This window comes from Crinia signifera, chromosome 1 (genome assembly GCF_055691185.1).
Source record: "Crinia signifera chromosome 1, ASM5569118v1, whole genome shotgun sequence".
NCBI lineage: Eukaryota > Metazoa > Chordata > Amphibia > Anura > Myobatrachidae > Crinia > Crinia signifera.
This window is the reverse complement of record NC_139217.1, coordinates 451,318,579-451,338,251: the sequence shown is the minus strand read 5'-3', so window position 1 is coordinate 451,338,251 and position 19,673 is coordinate 451,318,579. Positions and strand designations below refer to the sequence as shown.

Below are 19,673 nucleotides of genomic sequence, written 5' to 3'. Positions count from 1 at the left end.
ATATATACCTGTCAGTTGCTGCCAGTTGCACCAAAGGTTGTGCACCTGCTGCCCCTCACTGGTAATCAGTGTCGCATCAGTGATCACCTTTTTTTGAGGGTGCTGTGGGGTCTTTTTTTAATTTTTTTTTTTACACACACTGTGATTTTGTGGGTGTCCTGTGGCCACTGTGCGCTGATCAGTGACGTACATCACTGATCAGCTTTTTCGGCACAGGGTTGATCTATTTTTTTTTGATCAAATTCCTGTTGCCTTTGAGCGCTGTTCAGTGACGGACGTTACTGACCAACATCTGTGCTCAATTTTTGGCGCAGGACCTTTTTTTTTTTTTAACCCCTTCAATTTTTTTTTTTTTTTATTGGGATCAAATTCCTGTATAAAGTATTTTTTTTTTTTCTGCACTACATACACACTACACACTACATACCCCCCTGGTTGAAATAAAGTTTGTACCCCCCCTACACTATACACGTGTTGAAACATTTCACTACCAGAAACACAAAAATAAAAATGGCATCCCAAATGTCATCCCAAATGTCATCCCAGTCATCCAGAAGAATGTATTCAGCGGAGGAGGCATATGCCATGCTTGCCTCTGACTCTGACACAGCCAGTGAGGCAAGCGGGGAATTTGAAGGATTCATCTTAAGCTCCTCTTCCTCCTCTAGTGATGAGGGACCCCCTCAAAGACGCCCCCGTAGAGCAGCTGAGACCCCCCCCCCAACAATTGATCTCGTATGGACCCCACCACCAGACAATTTTGAGCCCCAGGTTCCTGAGTTTTTGGCCATGCCAGGAATCCAATTTGATTCCACAGGTCTCAGAGAAATTGACTTTTTCAAATTATTTTTCTCTGATGATTTTATAAATTTAATGGTGGACCAAACTAATTTATATGCCCAGCAGTTTATTGCTCAAAACCCCACGTCATCATTTGCTAGGTGGACCCCTGTAGATGCAGTAGAGATGATGACGTTTTGGGGTCTGGTGTTTCATATGGGCATAGTAAAAAAGCCAGAAATTAGGCAATATTGGAGTACAGATGTTCTGTACAGCACCCCATTTTACCGTATGGCCATGACTCGGGCTCGTTTTGAGATGATCCTTAAATTTTTGCATTACAACGATAATGCACAGTGCCCACCCAGAGATGATCCCACCTTTGACCGGCTATTCAAAGTCAGGCCGGTCATTGATCATTTCAGTGCCAAATTTGCAGAGATGTACATCCCTGAAAAATTTATTTGTATTGACGAGTCCCTTATACATTTTAAAGGAAGGGTTGAATTCCGCCAGTACCTTCCCAGTAAGAGGGCAAGGTATGGCATAAAAATGTATAAGCTGTGTGAAAGCACCTCAGGGTACACCCACATGTTTAGGGTATATGAAGGGAAGGATTCAAGAATTGAACCGCCAGAATGCCCCCCCTCCCTCGTAGGTGTTAGTGGAAAAATTGTCTGGGATTTAGTGCACCCCTTCCTGGATAAAGGTTATCACCTCTATGTGGATAACTTTTACACTAGCATTCCCCTGTTTAAGGCCATTGGTTCAAGAGGTACAGCAGCTTGCGGTACTGTGCGTAAGAACCAAAGAGGCCTCCCAAAAACGCACATTGCCCAAGTAATGAGAAGGGGTGAAAGCAGGGGAATATGCACCGAAAATATGTTGTTGGTCAAATATAAGGACAAGAGGGATGTCCTTATACTGACAACAATTCACGGAGACAGTACCACCTCCGTCCCTGTACGAGGTACCAGTACCCACACCTCAAAACCTAATTGTATCCTGGATTACAATAGGTACATGGGCGGAGTGGATCTTTCAGATCAGGTACTGAAGCCGTACAGTGCCCTGCGGAAAACAAAAATCTGGTACAAGAAGCTGGCCGTGTATATCATCCAGATGGCACTGTATAACGCTTACGTGCTATTCCGTTCTACCGGCCAGAGGGGGACATTTATGCACTTTCAAGAGGAAGTCATAAAGGGCCTAATATTTGGGAACCAGCAGGCAGAGGGCCCCAGTACTTCTAGTACTGGCCCCCGTATTGTACCAGGGCAGCATTTTCCTGATGAAATCCCCTCCACTGGAAAAAAGGGCAGGACACAAAAAAGGTGCAAAGTTTGCTATAAAAAGGGAATAAGAAAGCAAACTATTTTCCAGTGTGACACTTGCCCCGACAAACCCGGCCTATGTATAAAGGAGTGTTTTAAAATATACCACACATCTATGGATTATTAGGTTCATAATTTCACCGTGCTTCGGGGGTCTTGCTAATGCCACATAGCACCCACCATTCATTCCACCAGAATCTGAGCCGCAAAATCCAAAAATCACTCCTTCCCTTCTGAGTCCTGCCATGCACCCAACTGGTATTTTTTGGTCACATGTGAGGCATTGCCGTACTCGGGAGAAATTGGGGCACAGATTTTGGGGTGCTTTGTCTCCTTCATTCCTTGTGAAAATGAAAAATTGAGCCAGAACTGCATTTTTGTGTAAAAAATGTAATTTTTCATTTGCACAGCCCAGTTGTATCAAAATTGGTGAAACCCCTGGGGGTATGAAATGTACACTATACCCCTAGATGAATTCCCTGAGGGGTGTAGTTTGCAAAATGGGGTCACTTGTGGGGGGGTTCCACTGTATTGGTGCTTGGGGGGTCTTGCTAATGCGACATAGCACCCACCAACATTCCACCAGAATCTGAGCTGCAAAATCCCAAAATCACTCCTTCCCTTCTGAGTCCTGCCATGCACCCAAATGGTATTTTTTGGTCACATGTGAGGCATTGCCGTACTCGGGAGAAATTGGGGCACAGATTTTGGGGTGCTTTGTCTCCTTCATTCCTTGTGAAAATTAAAAATTTTGAGCCAGAACTGCATTTTTGTGTAAAAAATGTAATTTTTCATTTGCACAGCCCAGTTGTATCAAAATTGGTGAAACCCCTGGGGGTATGAAATGTACACTATACCCCTAGATGAATTCCCTGAGGGGTGTAGTTTGCAAAATGGGGTCACTTGTGGGGGGGTTCCACTGTATTGGTGCTTTGGGGGTCTTGCTAATGCGACATAGCACCCACCAACATTCCACCAGAATTTGTGCTGCAAAATCCAAATATCACTCCTTCCCTTCTGAGTCCTGCCACTTTTTGGTCACACATGAGGCATTGCCGTACTCGGGAGAAATTGGGGCACAGATTTTGGGGTGCTTTGTCTCCTTCCTTCCTTGTGAAAATGAAAAATTTTGAGCCAGAACTGCATTTTTGTGTAAAAAATGTAATTTTTCATTTGCACAGCCCAGTTGTATCAAAATTGGTGAAACCCCTGGGGGTATGAAATGTACACTATACCCCTAGATGAATTCCCTGAGGGGTGTAGTTTGCAAAATGGGGTCACTTGTGGGGGGGGGTTCCACTGTATTGGTGCTTGGGGGGTCTTGCTAATGCGACATAGCACCCACCAACATTCCACCAGAATCTGAGCTGCAAAATCCCAAAATCACTCCTTCCCTTCTGAGTCCTGCCATGCACCCAAATGGTATTTTTTGGTCACATGTGAGGCATTGCCGTACTCGGGAGAAATTGGGGCACAGATTTTGGGGTGCTTTGTCTCCTTCATTCCTTGTGAAAATTAAAAATTTTGAGCCAGAACTGCATTTTTGTGTAAAAAATGTAATTTTTCATTTGCACAGCCCAGTTGTATCAAAATTGGTGAAACCCCTGGGGGTATGAAATGTACACTATACCCCTAGCTGAATTCCCTGAGGGGTGTAGTTTGCAAAATGGGGTCACTTGTGGGGGGGTTCCACTGTATTGGTGCTTGGGGGGTCTTGCTAATGCGACATAGCACCCACCAACATTCCACCAGAATCTGAGCTGCAAAATCCCAAAATCACTCCTTCCCTTCTGAGTCCTGCCATGCACCCAAATGGTATTTTTTGGTCACATGTGAGGCATTGCCGTACTCGGGAGAAATTGGGGCACAGATTTTGGGGTGCTTTGTCTCCTTCATTCCTTGTGAAAATGAAAAATTTTGAGCCAGAACTGCATTTTTGTGTAAAAAATTTAATTTTTCATTTGCACAGCCCAGTTGTATCAAAATTGGTGAAACCCCTGGGGGTATGAAATGTACACTATACCCCTAGATGAATTCCCTGAGGGGTGTAGTTTGCAAAATGGGGTCACTTGTGGGGGGGTTCCACTGTATTGGTGCTTGGGGGGTCTTGCTAATGCGACATAGCACCCACCAACATTCCACCAGAATCTGAGCTGCAAAATCCTAAAATCACTCCTTCCCTTCTGAGTCCTGCCATTCACCCAAATGGTATTTTTTGGTCACATGTGAGGCATTGCCGTACTCGGGAGAAATTGGGGCACAGATTTTGGGGTGCTTTGTCTCCTTCATTCCTTGTGAAAATGAAAAATTTTGAGCCAGAACTGCATTTTTGTGTAAAAAATTTAATTTTTCATTTTCACTGCCCAGTTGTACCACAATTGGTGAAACCCCTGGGGGTTTGAAATGTACACTATACCCCTAGATGAATTCCCTGAGGGGTGTAGTTTGCAAAATGGGGTCACTTGTGGGGGGGTTCCTAAATTTTAGCATCTTATGGTGCCTAGAAACCTACATGGTGCCTAAAAAATAATCTCATAAAAAGGAGGCTCCAAAATCAAGTAGGTGCTCCTTCTATTATGAAGCCTGTAGTTTGGTCAACGTGCACACTAGGGCCACATATAGGATATTTATGAAAACAAAAGAATTGGGGGAATCAATTTTTAGTCACATTTCTCTAGTAAAATCTACGGTGTTCCTTAGAAAAATGTATTAAAATTGCAAATCTGCAAAAAAAATGAAATTTTGAAATTTCACCTACACATGGTTTTAATTCCTGTGAAACACCTAAAGGGTTAACAAACTTCCAAAATGCTGTTTTGAATACTGTGAGGGGTGCAGTTTTTGAAATGGCATCATTTATGGGGGTGTCTCACATACAAGTCCCTCAAAGTCACATCAGAACTGAACTGGTCCCTAAAAAAAATCAGTGTTTGAAATTTTCTTGAAAATTTGAGAATTTGCTATTCATATTGTAAGCCTCCTAGTGTCCAAAAAAATTAAAAGGAAGTTGAAATAATGATGGAAACATAAAGTAGACATATGGTCTATGTTAGTTATTAACTATTTTGAGTGGTATGATTATTTGTCTCACAAGCAGAAAATTTAACATTTTGCAAATTGCTAAATTTTCCATTTTTTTACGACATTTTGGTATTTTTCACAAAAAAACACAGACTGTATCGACCCAAATTTACCACTAATTTGAAGTACAATGTGTCACGAGAAAACAATCTCAAAATCACTGGGATAAGTAAAAGCAAAAAAAAGTTATCCCCACTTAAGTGATACCTGTCAGATTTAATAAAAAGGGCTCTGTCAGGAAGGCAAAAACAGGCTGTGTCAGGAAGGGGTTAATACGGCTGATGAAAATAATAGTTTACAATAATGGACCTGTACACGCTCTTTCGATAATACTTCATAGCGTTAATTACAACATGTAGCGCAGGGAGACCAAACCGAGTACGTAAAACACTATTTGGTCTCAGTATTAGGATAAACATGTTATGCTATTACTGGTGCCTGTCCTTATGTTTCCCCCCTATATCCCTATAGATTGTAAGCTTGCAGCAGGGCCCTCCTACCTCCAAGTCTGTCTGTTGTTACCCAGTTTGTCTTATCACTGTCTACTATTGTAAAGCGCAACGGAATCTGCTGCGCTATATAAGAAACTGTAAATAAATAATAAATAAATAATAAACATGGAGAGCGATGGCGCACCTATTCTGTCCTCGTTATCTGCGACATCTCTGCGGCTCTGCTCGGCCAACTATGGACCTTATTCTGATTGACCCCCAAGGCTGCTAATTTCGCAGCCTTGCGAGTCCATCAGAGGCTGCCCGCCGCCCCCAGTGCCGGCTGACCCCCCCTCGCACGCCGTGCATGTCTGCGAATGGATGATTTACATTATCATCCATTCGCAGGCAAGGAGAAATCGTTCGATAGTCACCGACCATCGAATGATTTCTCCCGTGCACGCAGATCAGAGACACCTATTATAGTGACTCTAAACTGCGGGCGCCCTGTGCGAGGACATGGTGGGCAGCTGGCATCCGGTAATGTCAGCAGCCCGCCTCCCCCTGCATGTCCATCGCGGCCTCATTAGCCTTAGAACGCCCAACATTCTCATGGTAACGCCCATGAAACGCTTGGCGTTCCTATATCCTAATGGGGCTGCCCGGCACCCCCCAACCTTCTCCGCCCCCCTGTGAAGGGTGGGTGCATGAACCCTGCATCTGCACATGCGCAGAAACGCGCCTGCGCATATGCACAAAATCGGTCCTCCGCGCGGAACGGATCTGAATAAGGTCCTATGTGCAGGAACCCAGCAAAGCGATGGCACACACGAATGTTAGTTACATTAGCCAGATGGTTACTGGGCACATTTTCCCCCATCCCAGTGACTGAGGTCCATTCACACGGTGCCACACTCTGCTGCGAGGATTTCTTTGACGACAAGCTTTGAGAGACTATAAACTAGAAGGTTGGATCCGCACTAGAGTAGGGCCACATTAATGATGTAAAAACAACCAATAGAGACACTATAATTGGGGTCTATCTGACCCTACAGCTTTCAGTACATTGTAAGTAGCAAACTTCTCGGGTCTACCTCCTGCTGAGATAATGGCATCAGCCCATCGTACCGTCTCCTCGTCATAGTCTCTTCTTTTCACCACCCGAACTTCAATGCCTGCATTCCTGAGAGAAGAGGGAGAACCGATAAGTATGCACATGTATATGGCGCTCTGCTGTGCGTGGACCAGGCAACCATAGGGCAGTTGGCCCAAGTACAGTAGCTATGGCTAGATTGAAGACACAGTAACCCAAACAATCCAAGGGTCAGCAAAGCCTGATCTCACCGGCCGATCAGCAGTGTATAATGCAGTCTTCTCAGCAGGCAGGTCAGTATTCTCTGAACTATACAAGTTCCCCTGGTTACAAACAGTCAGATCACTTGCTACACAATCTGCCGGCTGAGTGACCCACTAGGTCAATCAGGCCAGCCGGCGCAGCTCTGTCCAGGAGCTCGAAGACTGAGCCTGGGCCTTGGTCCGCCTACAAAAGGGCAGCTGTCTCCGGAACAACCCCCAGAAGCTGCAGACTGTTAATCACTTGACACTTGCAGGTGAACTGCATCCAGTGACACAGAACGAGTCCGACATCTGCAAAGCAGCCAACATCAGTACTTGGTGGGCTTTTTTTGGGGGGGGGGTTGGACTTGAATCAGGCCCGTTGTGCTAGAGCGCCAGATTTTTGCTTAAGACTTTTCTCACCTTACAATGGATTTAAAAACACAATATAAACAGGATTGTGTGAAAAAGAAAATATGAGTCTAGAAGACAACGTACCTTAAACTTTCTACAATGCGCTCAACATTTTCTGAGTGGATATTATGTCGCTGTAACAGACCGTTGTAGCTGGAGCCCTTCAGAGCGAGCTGGAACACACATACAAGGACAGAACTGTGTGAGTGAGACGTTGTTTAATGTAAAGTTCTAGTTCCTTTCCTTGCAAGGTCAGGAGAAGCCTCAGGGGCTTAATACACATATACATCCCATTACGTTTCACTAAAGGAGAACATTATATAGTGACCTGCTCCCAATACTATATCTAACAGAACAAGCTGCAATCGTACTGAGCTAGGAGAGTAACGGTCACCTGACTCGCTGTGGGGCTTCCCAAGCTCAGAGCCCTACAATGCTTTAGCATGTACAGTATGCTCACGGTATATGTCACTAGGGCGACCCCATGAATATCAACATACAATAGGACGACCACTGAAAGTCAACATGGCTTAGGTTGACACCTGAAATAAGTCGACACAGGGTCAAAAGGTCGACACAAGCATTAGGTCAACAATGGCGTGTCAGAAGCACGGAAGCTCAGCGAGCCATGTCAGAGGGGATGCGTTACAATTAGGTGTTGTTCATGTCGACTAGGTCGACATTCAGGGCAAAAAAATACCATAAAAAACATGTTGGCCTTTTGACTTTCGACCTTCCCATTGTCAACCTAATGCTTGTGTCAACCTTGTGACCCTGGGCACCTATCTCAAGTGTCGACGTAAACCCTGTCAACTTTAAGTGGTCAATGTATGTTGACCTTCACTGATTTGACCCTATTGGTGCCCACACACTAGAACGATTTTTTGGCCGATTTCCGATAAAATCAGCCGATGTTTACCTAGAATCGGTCGAAAATCGTCCGATTTCGGTCCGATGCGTGCTCCCGTGGATCTTTTGCTAAATCTTCTGATCTTACACGCTGCATGAAAGATCAGAAGATTTAACAAAAGATCTGGGATCTAAGAGAAATCTTTGGTAAAGATGTGCGCTTGCCTGAAATCTTTTGTCCAGGACGGGCAAAATATTTGAAGGCTAATTTATGCGCACATCTTACGATCGCAGATCTTTCTAGTGTGTGGGCACCTTATGACCCATACCCCACATGGGTAGTGCCCCCATTCCTGCCCAGAACCACTTTCTGTAAATGCCGCGGTCTCTTATCTCCTACAGTCGGCTTTTCTGTTTGTTACCCCTTTGTTGAGTGCTGTACAAACTTCCTTTCCCATTGCCTCACCTCTATTAGCCACCCAGTGACTCAAGCCTATGTCCTCTCTGCCCTGTATTGTCCAATGTGTCATTTTACATTGATCACTGATGTGCCACGTTTTACTGTACCATTTAAACTACAAGACACTGCAGAAACTTTGTGGCACCTTAAAGTACTGCCGGCCTGTGGCCTTGTTGTCGCCTTCTTACTACACACTAGGAGGGTAAGAAAGCATAAAATCTAAATGTTGTCCAGTGTGCACTCACTATGTATCAGCAACATGCTGTCGGCCCTGCGTGCATTGCCAGCGAGGAGCATGTAATATCCCTCTAGTGACAGCTTTAGTTTTTCCAAATACAATGAGTTTTTAACCTGGACCTCTGTATTATTATTGCTGTATATTGCTATAATATAATAATCAGAACATTGGATTTATAATGCTCAGAAGTGAAATCAAAGGTTCATGGGACTTTATAACCAATATACTCTGATGGGTCCCATCCATGGAGCAGTGAAAGGTGTGGAGAATGTGCAACCAATCAGTTGCTGTGTATAATTCTATAGAATGGTCTTGATAGGGGACACGGTCGAATTATCGACCACACTTAGGTCGACAGTCATAAGGTCGACACCGTTGAGTCGAAAGGGGGGGGGGAGGGGAATCGACAGGTGTTTAGGCCAACGTAGGACAAGGTCGACATGGGACAATGTCGACATGGTTTTTTTACTGTTTTTTTGAGCAGACGACAGGCGGTATTTCATGCCCTACCATCCACTAGGGTGTGGGGGGAGAATAAAATAGTGTGCCGAGCGCAGTGAGGCACCATGCCCAAAGCATTGCGAGCGAAGCGAGGGGCTGCGGTTGCCTTCCAACTGTGTCCATGTCGAATGTGTCGACATTCGGGCCAAAAAAACAGTAAAAAAAAAAACAAAAAACACATGTCAACCTAATGGCGGTCGATAAAATGATCCACACCCCTTGATAGAGGTTACCTCAAAGCTGATTGGTTGCCATGGGAAACTTCTCCACCGGCTCCCTTTTCCATCCTTTTCACTTCTGTATGAATAGACCCCTCAATTTGAGCAAAGATTATAAAATAACACCACTATATGCAGGCTGACCGTTCAAAAAGTCCATACATTTTTACGGATTCAGTATTGAATCCCGGCGGTCGGGATCCCGGCGTTCAGAATCCCGACAGCCGAAATGCCGACAGCCGAAATGCCGACAAGGGGGGGACGTGGATCGCCCCCCCTTGCGGGCTCACTGCGCTCGTGGACACCCACGGAGGGAGAATGTGTCGGCATTTCGGCGGTCGGGATTCTGAACGCCGGGATCCCGACCGCCGGGATTGTAACTGCATCCCAGTTTTACAGGTGTGTTTAGTTGTAATCGTGCAATTATTAACATTAAAACAATTACATTTCAATGATTTTTTTTAGCATGATCACACATGGACACACAGCACCCATTCACTATGTCTAGTGCAGAGATCAATAAAGATTATTTTATTTTTTTAAATGACAGTTTACCGGACAGCAGTTTACTTTAAAAAGCTTAGAACAGTTTAATAGAATGAATGGAAAAGCCATGAACAGCTGCAATCAGGGAGCGTACATCTCCTTCCAGCACTACACTGACTCACTTCCTTCAGACTCAAACTATATATAAAGTTGGGTACAAACTGGCCACGTTGCATGGCTTGCATGATTGTCCAAATGACCCTGAAACTCCCTGACAAACGATGTAGTGCACACAATATGAGCAATTTCACAAACAATATTTCCAGTAGCCACATCCAGGAGTATAATGGTCATTGATAATGTCAGATAGATCTGCATGTGCAGAGGATGTGGCCAACAACCCGCAGGAGCGCGCATCATTAACGATAGTGCGTACACACTTGACAATAAACATGAAAAGTTTGCTGTGACTGATAGTTATCCTGCATATTGTTTAAACAGTCCTCTAGTACGTATGCAACTTAGCATCCCAAACTCACTTACAAAGCCCTCAAACAGTCCTCTACCATGCCTTCACACTCCCACCCACATCACTCAAATAAGTGTCACCCCCTCCCCCCCCCCAACTAATTATCTCCTCCCACTTCTGCCTCCAAGATGTTACCCATGCTGCTCCCTACCAGTGGAACGCGCCTTCTGCATCAGACTACACCTTGCTACAAAACTTCAAACGGGCTCTCAAGACCCACTTCCTCATCAAAGCCTTCATCCTGACCCACTGCTCCAGGCTCCTAGCTGTCACCAGTCGTCATGCCCCTTCCCCTTTGTGTTGGGTTTTAGAACTGCGGATGTGGCAGGTTTATAACCGATGTCCTGAATTTTTCTGTACTGTAATTCCCTTTTATTCATACCGTTTCAGTACTTTGTAAGGCACAGCGACTATATAAAGGATAATGGTTGACTGTTGCTAAACAGAAATTCAAATAAAACATGATTGGCTGAAGCCCCTAGTGGGCATTGCAAGCCCAATCATAGACCATTAGTATGCAGTGCCTAGGATTCTTGTGGGACTTCAAACAGTGGATATCATCTATATATATATCTAGTGTCCATTTGTGTGTCTCCAAAACACTGCCATCTGTTGGTAGCGAGTGAAACTACATCTCTTCCTCTCTTACAAATGCACAAACACAGAGGCAATCACAAGGTAGCAAACTAGCTTTCGAAGCATTTGCTATAAGTTATATAATATATTACTTAGTTACAGTCAACAGATTGCAGTAAGTGACCATCTCTCCTCATGTGTATTATGAAGGAACAGGGGGTCCCGGGGATGGCTACAAAAGCAAAGATTCCAATGTCAAACATAAGTTGCCAATAACCTGTAAAAAAAAAAAAAAAACAGGGTTCCTTTGAAATGAGATCATGGCAAAAAATAGGCCAGCTTAGAATTTCCACACAGTGGCAATGTGTGCAGCCTGGTGAAACCTCATATTGTATCCGTCACCTGAGCTGGAATCCCTACAGAGCAACCATAGTACCAATCTACCGATATAAGCCCGTCTTCACGGACAGCTTTGTCCAAATGGGAGTAAACATGGAAATGAACCTGAAGATGCTTCCCTACCACCTGTGATCTGGACCTGGTCTCAACCAAGCTTCTATTAGGGTGTATGGAAATAATTGGCCCTGTACAGAAGCATTCTGCTAGGCTGTGTGTGTGTGTGTGTGGGGGGGGGGGGGGGGGGGGGGGGATTATGGTATATTAGACTCCTCCCATCACTCTGTGCCTCCACAATGCTGCCATGTATGTGCTGTCTGCTGACTACACATGTGATGTGATGACCTTCTGCAGTAACTTGCTGGGGTCCTGTCATTATTTTTATTGTCTGATGGGGTCCCAGAGCAAAATAGTTTGAGAAACCTTGTCCTAGAGTATCAGAATTTTTTTCCACAACACCCCTGGGATAAAAGTTCTGATTTAGAAAAACATTACATTAATTACATTTTGTTTATATATTATCCTTAGGTTTAATTGTGGGGAGGGAGAGGATTCACTTCTGTTCATCCACATAGTTTAGGAGTAACAGCTATCAGCACTGGTTTTGCCTATTACAATTTCATTGGTCCTGGACCACCAACTCGAGGTCCTGGCAAGGGTCCCATGGCACCCCGGGGTGCCACGGCACACAGTTTGGGAACCACTGCCATATTGTACTGTAACAGAATTTAAATCAGGACTATTCAGATGCTAGCAACACACAGGAGCTGCATATCTGCAGATGTGTGATCAGGTTTATGTCATCAGCTATTGACTTTGGCAGTAAAGTGAAGTGCGTTTATCTACAAACCACTGGTGACTTATTAGCAACAGTCTATATATACATAATCACTTGGACAACTGCCGATAGATTTCTATAGAACACCCCCAAGCCTGCCTTTATTATCAGACCAGCCTTGGACATAAAATAATACCCCTTTTACACCAAAACGCCGGGTCGCACCCGGCTTTTTTAGACCCAGGTTCAAGCCAGGTGCGACCCGGCGTTTAGTGCCATTTACACCGGGCGGACAGCCCGACCCGCACCCGCGCCCCCCCCCCAGAGCTTGGAGATGACAGCGCGATGTCATCTCCAAGCGCCAATCACCGCCGCCGGACCGGAACGCTGCTGGGGGCAGCCCAGCACTAAGGTAAGCTGCTAGGCTGCCCCCAGTCCCCGCACACACTCCCCCCGCCGTCGCACAGGAGGTGAATGGATGCCGCACACAGGCATCCGTTCACCTCCCTCCCCTGCCGCCGCTGCTGCTGTCTGCAGGGTATAGCAGACAGCAGCGCCGGCTGTCAGTGACTGTCAGGCTGACAACCCGTCCAACCTGCGGACGCTGCGGTCCGCAGGTTGGACGTTCCCCATTCATGTATTCATCCGACCCGGCGTTCCCATTTACACCGCCCTCTACCCAGGTCAGGACCTGGGTAGAAGTCCCGTGTAAAGGGACACGGCGTTAGGGATTTACACCGCCGAAGATCCGGGTCTGACCCGCCGCTGACCCGGATTTTTCGGCGGTGTAAAAGGGGTATTACTGTGTTAATTTATGATTACAAAACACAACAATGAGGTCTGATATTTTAAGGGGCACATACACTACCTAAACTACTCCAATACATAAACTACTAAGTTTGGGGTCACTTAGAAGTTTCCTTTTTTTCCAATAAAGATAACATTAAATTAAACAGATATTCATTCTATGCATTGTTAATGTGGTAAATGACTATACTAGCTGCAAACTTCTTTTTTTAAGGAATATCTACATATGTGTACAAAGGCCCATTTCAAGCAACCATCACTTCCGTGTTCTAATGGTACATTGTGTTTGCTAATTGCGTTAGAAGACTAATGGATGATTAGAAAACCCTTGTGCAATTATGTTAGCACAGCTGAAAACAGGTTTGATCATTATAGAAGCTATAAAACTGGCCTCCCTTTGAGCGAGTTGAGTATCTGGAGCATAACATTTGTGAGCTCGATTATACTCTTAAAAATGACCAACAAATAAAGTACTTCCATGTGAAACTCGACTATTCTTGTTTTTCGGAAATGAAGGCTATTCCATGTGAGAAACTGCCAAGAAACCAATCATTTCCTACAACGGTGTGTACTACGCCCTTCAGAGAACAGCACAAACAGGCTCTAGAGTAGAAAGAGAAGAGTCCCCAATGCACAACTGAGCAAGAAGACAAGTACATTAGAGTCTCTAGTTTGAGAAATAGACACAGGTCCTCAACTGGCAGCTTCATTCAATGGTATCCACAAAACGCCTACAGTGAAGAGGCGACCCCGGAATGCTGGCTACTAGGCTAGGAGTGTCAAAGAAAAAGCCTTATCTGAGACAGGCTAATAAATGGAAAAGATTAATATGGGCAAAGGATTATGTACATTGGACAGAGGAAGATTGGGGAAAAATATTTATGGACAGACAAATCAAAGTTGGAGGTGTTTGGATCACACAGAACAACATTTGTGAGATGCAGATCCAGTGAAAAAAGTGCCTGATGCCATGCTGGTAAAGTGGGAGATTTGTAAACGTCATGCCATACCCGGAGGACAGCGCTTGATGGGAGCCAATTTCCTCCACCAACAGGACAATGACCCAAATGCACACCTCCAAATTATTCAAGAACTATTTAGGGAAAAATCATGCAGCTGGTATTCTGTCTGTAACGGAGTGGCCAATGCAGTCACCAAATCTCAACCCCATTGAGCTGTTGTGGGAGCCTGGAAGGGCCCATCAAGCCAATCCAGCTTCAACATTGGTTTGTCGAGGCACCCCTGCAAGGGTCCCATGGCACACCATTTGGGAACCACTGCCATAACCGGTTTCCACATGGATAGTAAATATAAAAAAAATCCCCAAAAATAATTTAAAAAACCCATGTTGACCTTTGTTCAACTTCAGGTGCCCCGTGACTCTTTCTGGGGTGCCTCGGGTTGGTTGTCCAGGACCAATGCATATTATTCATGGTCACTGTAATAGGCAAAACCAGAGCTGGTGGCTGCCAATCAAAAACTATGTGGACTGATAGAGGTCAATCCTGTCTCTTCCCACAAAATTAAACCTAAAGATGTGCATATAAACACAATTTCCTTAATTAAATATCTTTTTCAAAATCTCTCAATAAGAAAATTTTTTATTCTAGGGGTGCCGTGAAGAAAAAAAATTCTGATACTCCAGGATGCCGTCATTCACAGTTCACCTTTTCCAGGTCACCCGGCAGGAGCACAGCACCTCTGCTCATTAACTGACACATTTTAAAAGATCACAGGTGGAGCTAATTATTTCACTTGTGATTCTGTGTGGAGACCTGGAAAACGTGCACTGTTGGGGGTCCCTGAGGACAGAGGTTGAGAACCACTGATCTTGAGTGACCATGTTATGGTCAACCACCCTTAGGTCTAACCGGTCTAGTAGACGCCTAAAGATAGTCAACCGCGTCTAGATCTACAGTAGCTAAAGTTAGATGCAAGGGTATGATCGACAGCAGTGTGGTTGATGATCACATTGTCAACAGGAGTTTTTCACTTTTTTGGTGGCTATGTCGATGTGGACACAGTATAAGTGCAGTGAGTCCTCGCGCATGGCTTACTACAATAATACAGAATACAATGTGTAAACAATGAATACCTTTCCTTATTGCTTTCAGCAAATATTTGAAAACTTCAACGGATAAGGAAAAGTACGAAAAAAAAGCAATTATTTATTGAAACAGGATGTGCTGCACCTGGCCTTGAACTTGTGACCCTCTCTGAACGCAAGCTTCGGTAGCACTTAATACTGCAGCAAAGGATTGGCCTTCAAACCTGATCACGTTAATTAGAGCCAACATCTGACAGTAGTATGTATTAAAGCTTCTCAGACAGTTTTATTTTTTAAGTGGGGTTGGAAATTTGCTGCTCGGGGACTAAATGGAATTTTTGGCATTAAACACAAAGCGGCAGTTGCACTAAAGGCCCCCCATAATTTGGGGCAATTTCTCCCCTCAGAAAAGTCACCGGCAGCTCCCCGGGAGGCTCACATACAATTTGGCACTTGATGTGGCATTTTTTACATGTGATAAATCGCATGCGATTTATCACATATAAAACAAACCGGGGAGCTGCCGGGCGGTGAGGAGCAGTGTGGGGGGGGGGGGGCGCTCACCGGCGATAGTGGGGGCTGGCAGCAGCGTCTCTGGGTGCAGCGGGGGATGCCGGTGACAGTGAGGCGGGCGGCGGTGATAATCAGCATGCTGTCACTCAGCGCCGAGCGGGCAGCAGCGGCTATTACATCTTTAAAATAACGTCAAATGACTATCCGGCTTCTGATTGGCTGAGATAGCACACTCTCAGCCAATCAGAAGCCGGATAGTCATTTGACGTCATTTTAAAGATGTAATAGCCGCCGCTGCGTGACAGCATGCTGATTATCACCGCCGCCCGCCCCACTGTCACCGGCATCCCCCGCTGCACCCAGAGACGCTGCTGCCAGCCCGCTGCACAGTGACAGCACGCAGATTATTACCGCCGCCCACCCCACTGTCACCGGCACCCCCCTGCTGCAGGAGGTAATTTCAGAGCCGCTGCTGCCCGCCCCCCCTCCCCCCCCCCCCTGCAGGAGGTTGGACGTGATCGTACATGCTGAACGTCCGACCTCCTGATCCGGTCCGATGCGCACGGGACCGCGCATCGGATCAAATGTCACACGCATGCGATTTTGGGACGATTTCACGCGATTTATCGGCCCAAGTGCCGAAATCGCATGGAATCGGCCCAAAATCGCATAGTGTATGGGGGCCTTAAGCCCAAAAGGAGACATCTAGATTAACAATCCTGCCAAGATCAGCTATGGCACTTATTCAAATCTGAGCTCAGTACAAATTTGGGTACTTATGTAATATCTGGGCTCCCGTTTTTCTTATGAGACCGCGTCCCCTCGCAGGGCTCGCTGCGCTCGCCACGCTTCGGGCACGGTGGCTCGCTGCGCTTGCCACACTATATAAAATCAACTCCATGCGTAGTTGGATAGTAGGGGTATGAAAAAATGGGGTGCATTTAACATGGGAGCCCAGATAATACATAAGTACCCAAATTTGTTCTCAAAATGGGCAAAACCATGTGCACTGCAGGTGGGGCAAATGTAACATGTATAGAGAGAGTTAGATTTGTGTGAGTTATTTTGTTTCTGTGCAGGGTAAATACTGACTGCATTATTTCTACACTGCAATTTAGATATGTTTCAGCACACTCCACCCAAATTTAACTCTCTTTGCACAGGTTACATCTGCCCCACCTGCAGTGCACATGGTTTTGCCCATTTTTCCGAACAAATTTGTACTGAGCTCAGATCTGAATAAGGCCCTATGAGGACTGCTTGGACAATAATGTAATCCCACCAGAGAGATATTTCGGAGATTCCCCTCGCATAAGTAAAATGTCCCGGTCCTGTGAAAAACCCCATGCCGACCTTTTGACTGTCGACCTAGACCATGTCGACCTTGCAGTATGTCGACCTAATGACTGTCGACCATCTTTAGGTCAACCATACAATCTATACCCCCTATAGTGCATGACCCTAGAGCAGGCATTCCCAACCACGGTCCTCAAGGCACACCAACAGTGCATGTTTTGTAGATATCCAGGCTTGAGCACAGGTGACTTAATTAGTACCTGAGTGATTCTGATTAAACCATCTGTGCTGAAGCCTGGATATCACCAAAACCTGCACTGTTGGTGTGCCTTGAGGACTGTGGTTGGGAAAGCCTGCCTTAGAGAATCTGTTACGAGCCTTTACAGCAGCCAAATCAGAGATGCAATCAGTGCGGTTACAACATTCTCAGGACAAACATGAAAGCACATCTCTTGATTGCTGTATTTATGTACCATAGAGATGCTCAGAGCTCTGAAGGCTGCAAACGGCCTCCCTAGCCGCTGTACTAGAGAGGGGACTGTCACCGAAACCTCTGTTCTAGCGCCAGGAGAACAACAGGGGAGAGATCACTTTGTATTAGTCCCTGGTATTTTCCCAGAACTGGTATAATAAATAACTATACATAGGTCATTGATCAGAATTACGCCATGGTAGAATGCTGGGTATGAATGAATGGATTAGAAATAGCAGCCACATTACAGATACAGCACTATTTACCAGTAGTGACAGAAAAGTACTCCAGATCCTAATCCACACATACCGATATACAGGAGTGCAGACATCTAATGGATGCTGATGTACTGGAGCCTACCAGCGCTAGCACATTCGCTGGTCCCTGGCTACTGGAGTATAAGTGGGCACCATAGCTCGCTGGAGGCAGGTACTCAGCCCCACTTGCCATGTGTCAGTCAGAAGAACCAAGATCTCAGGCAAATGCCCCATTAAATCAATGCCAGTGGCCTGCACACATGACCTGATTACAGGTCCCAGACTACAGACAATACCCCACATCAGGTGAGAGCCAGTGGTTCCCAGACTACAGATAGGAACCCCCCTCAGAGACAAAGGCATCAGCACCTCCCCGCCAACTGCAGACAGGAGCCCCTCCCTCAGAGCCAGCGGTCCCCGCGCTGCAGACAGGAGCCCCCAAAGATCCAGCGGTCCCCGCGCTGCAGACAGGAGCCCCCAAAGAGCCATCGGTCCTCGCGCTGCAGACAGGAGCCCCCAAAGAGCCATCAGTCCCCGCGCTGCAGACAGGAGCCCCCAAAGAGCCATCGGTCCCCGCGCTGCAGACAGGAGCCCCCAAAGAGCCATCGGTCCCCGCGCTGCAGACAGGAGCCCCCAAAGAGACATCGGTCCCCGCGATGCAGACAGGAGCCCTCAAAGAGCCAGCGGTCCCCGCTCTGCAGACAGGAGCCCTCAAAGAGCCAGCGGTCCCCGCTCTGCAGACAGGAGCCCCCAAAGAGCCAGCGGTCCCCGCTCTGCAGACAGGAGCCCCCAAAGAGCCAGCGGTCCCCGCTCTGCAGACAGGAGCCCCCAAAGAGCCAGTGGTCCCCACCAGTGTTCCCTCTAAGCTGTGCGCACGCACAAACAACTCGACAAGCGTGCGCACAGACATTACAACAGAGCGCACAAAGCAGAAGTGGTCCCTTTTTACAGTTGTGGACTCAATTAATGTGTGTTACACCCAATAACTACATTGCGTGCTGTGTTTTGAATGTTTAAATGTTTAATATCATTTTTAAGTAAAGTTAACACAAATGCTGAACGTCATTTTCCAGTTATATATAATTGACGCACAAAAATTAAAATTTCCTTCCAAAGTTGCACAGCCAAAATCTTTTGCCGCACACAGCTTTCGTAAAATTAGAGGGAACATTGGTCCCCACCCTGCAGACTGGAGCCCCCAAAGAGCCAGTGGTCCCCACCCTGCAGACTGGAGCCCCCAAAGAGCCAGTGGTCCCCACCCTGCAGACAGGAGCCCCCAAAGAGACAGTTGTCCCCACACTGCAGACAGGGTCCCCTACCTCAGAGCCAGAGGTCCCCACCCTGCAGACAGGAGCCCCCCTCAGAACCAGGGGCCCCCACACACACTACAGACAGGAGCCCGCCTCAAAGCCAGTGAACCCCACATGGCAGACAGGAGCCCCTCCCCACACACACTACAGACAGTAACCCATGAGATGGGGGACAGGAACCCCCGTGACACCTGCTCACCAGCATTTTCAGTTCCTCCTCGGACATGCCGGCATAGCGGTACCGCTGCAGCTCGAACTCATAGCGCGTGGTCTTGGTCACCACGGCCACCCTGTCCGGCCTAAATCCCTCGGGTTTGGGGGTACCCGCGGACACCCATCTCGGGAGAGGGAGGCGCGCGGCCGCCGGGGTCACGAGGCGGCGGCACCGGGCGCACAGGAGAGCTGGCCAGGAGCCCACCATGGCCTGGGCAAGAGACCTCTGTACCGGGTCACCGCCCGGTAGGGGGACGGGACACAACGACGCGCACCGGGGGGGGCCGCCCGGACCAGACGCAGGACGGACACTTCCCGTGTGCGCGCGCCACACTGCCTCACTCGCGCTGAC

The 19,673-nt window shown here is 46.7% G+C and overlaps 1 protein-coding gene across 3 annotated transcripts in view; it reads right to left on the bottom strand.

Annotated features, from left to right (window-relative positions):
• Positions 1-19,672, bottom strand: part of NADK2 (NAD kinase 2, mitochondrial) — a 52,440-nt gene extending 32,768 nt beyond the window's left edge. Inside the window, exons 1-3 of one of the 3 annotated variants that reach the window (XM_083154731.1) lie at positions 19,308-19,672; positions 7,460-7,548; positions 6,721-6,809 (exon numbers count right to left, since the gene is read on the bottom strand). In XM_083154731.1, coding sequence (XP_083010857.1) covers positions 6,721-6,809; positions 7,460-7,548; positions 19,308-19,529 — 400 coding nt within the window. In that variant the 5' untranslated portion in view covers positions 19,530-19,672. Of the gene's footprint in view, positions 1-6,720; positions 6,810-7,459; positions 7,549-19,307 lie in introns of those variants that run through there. The other 2 variants (XM_083154740.1, XM_083154750.1) reach the window with 2 other exon arrangements.
• Position 19,673: the final 1 nt, after the last annotated feature.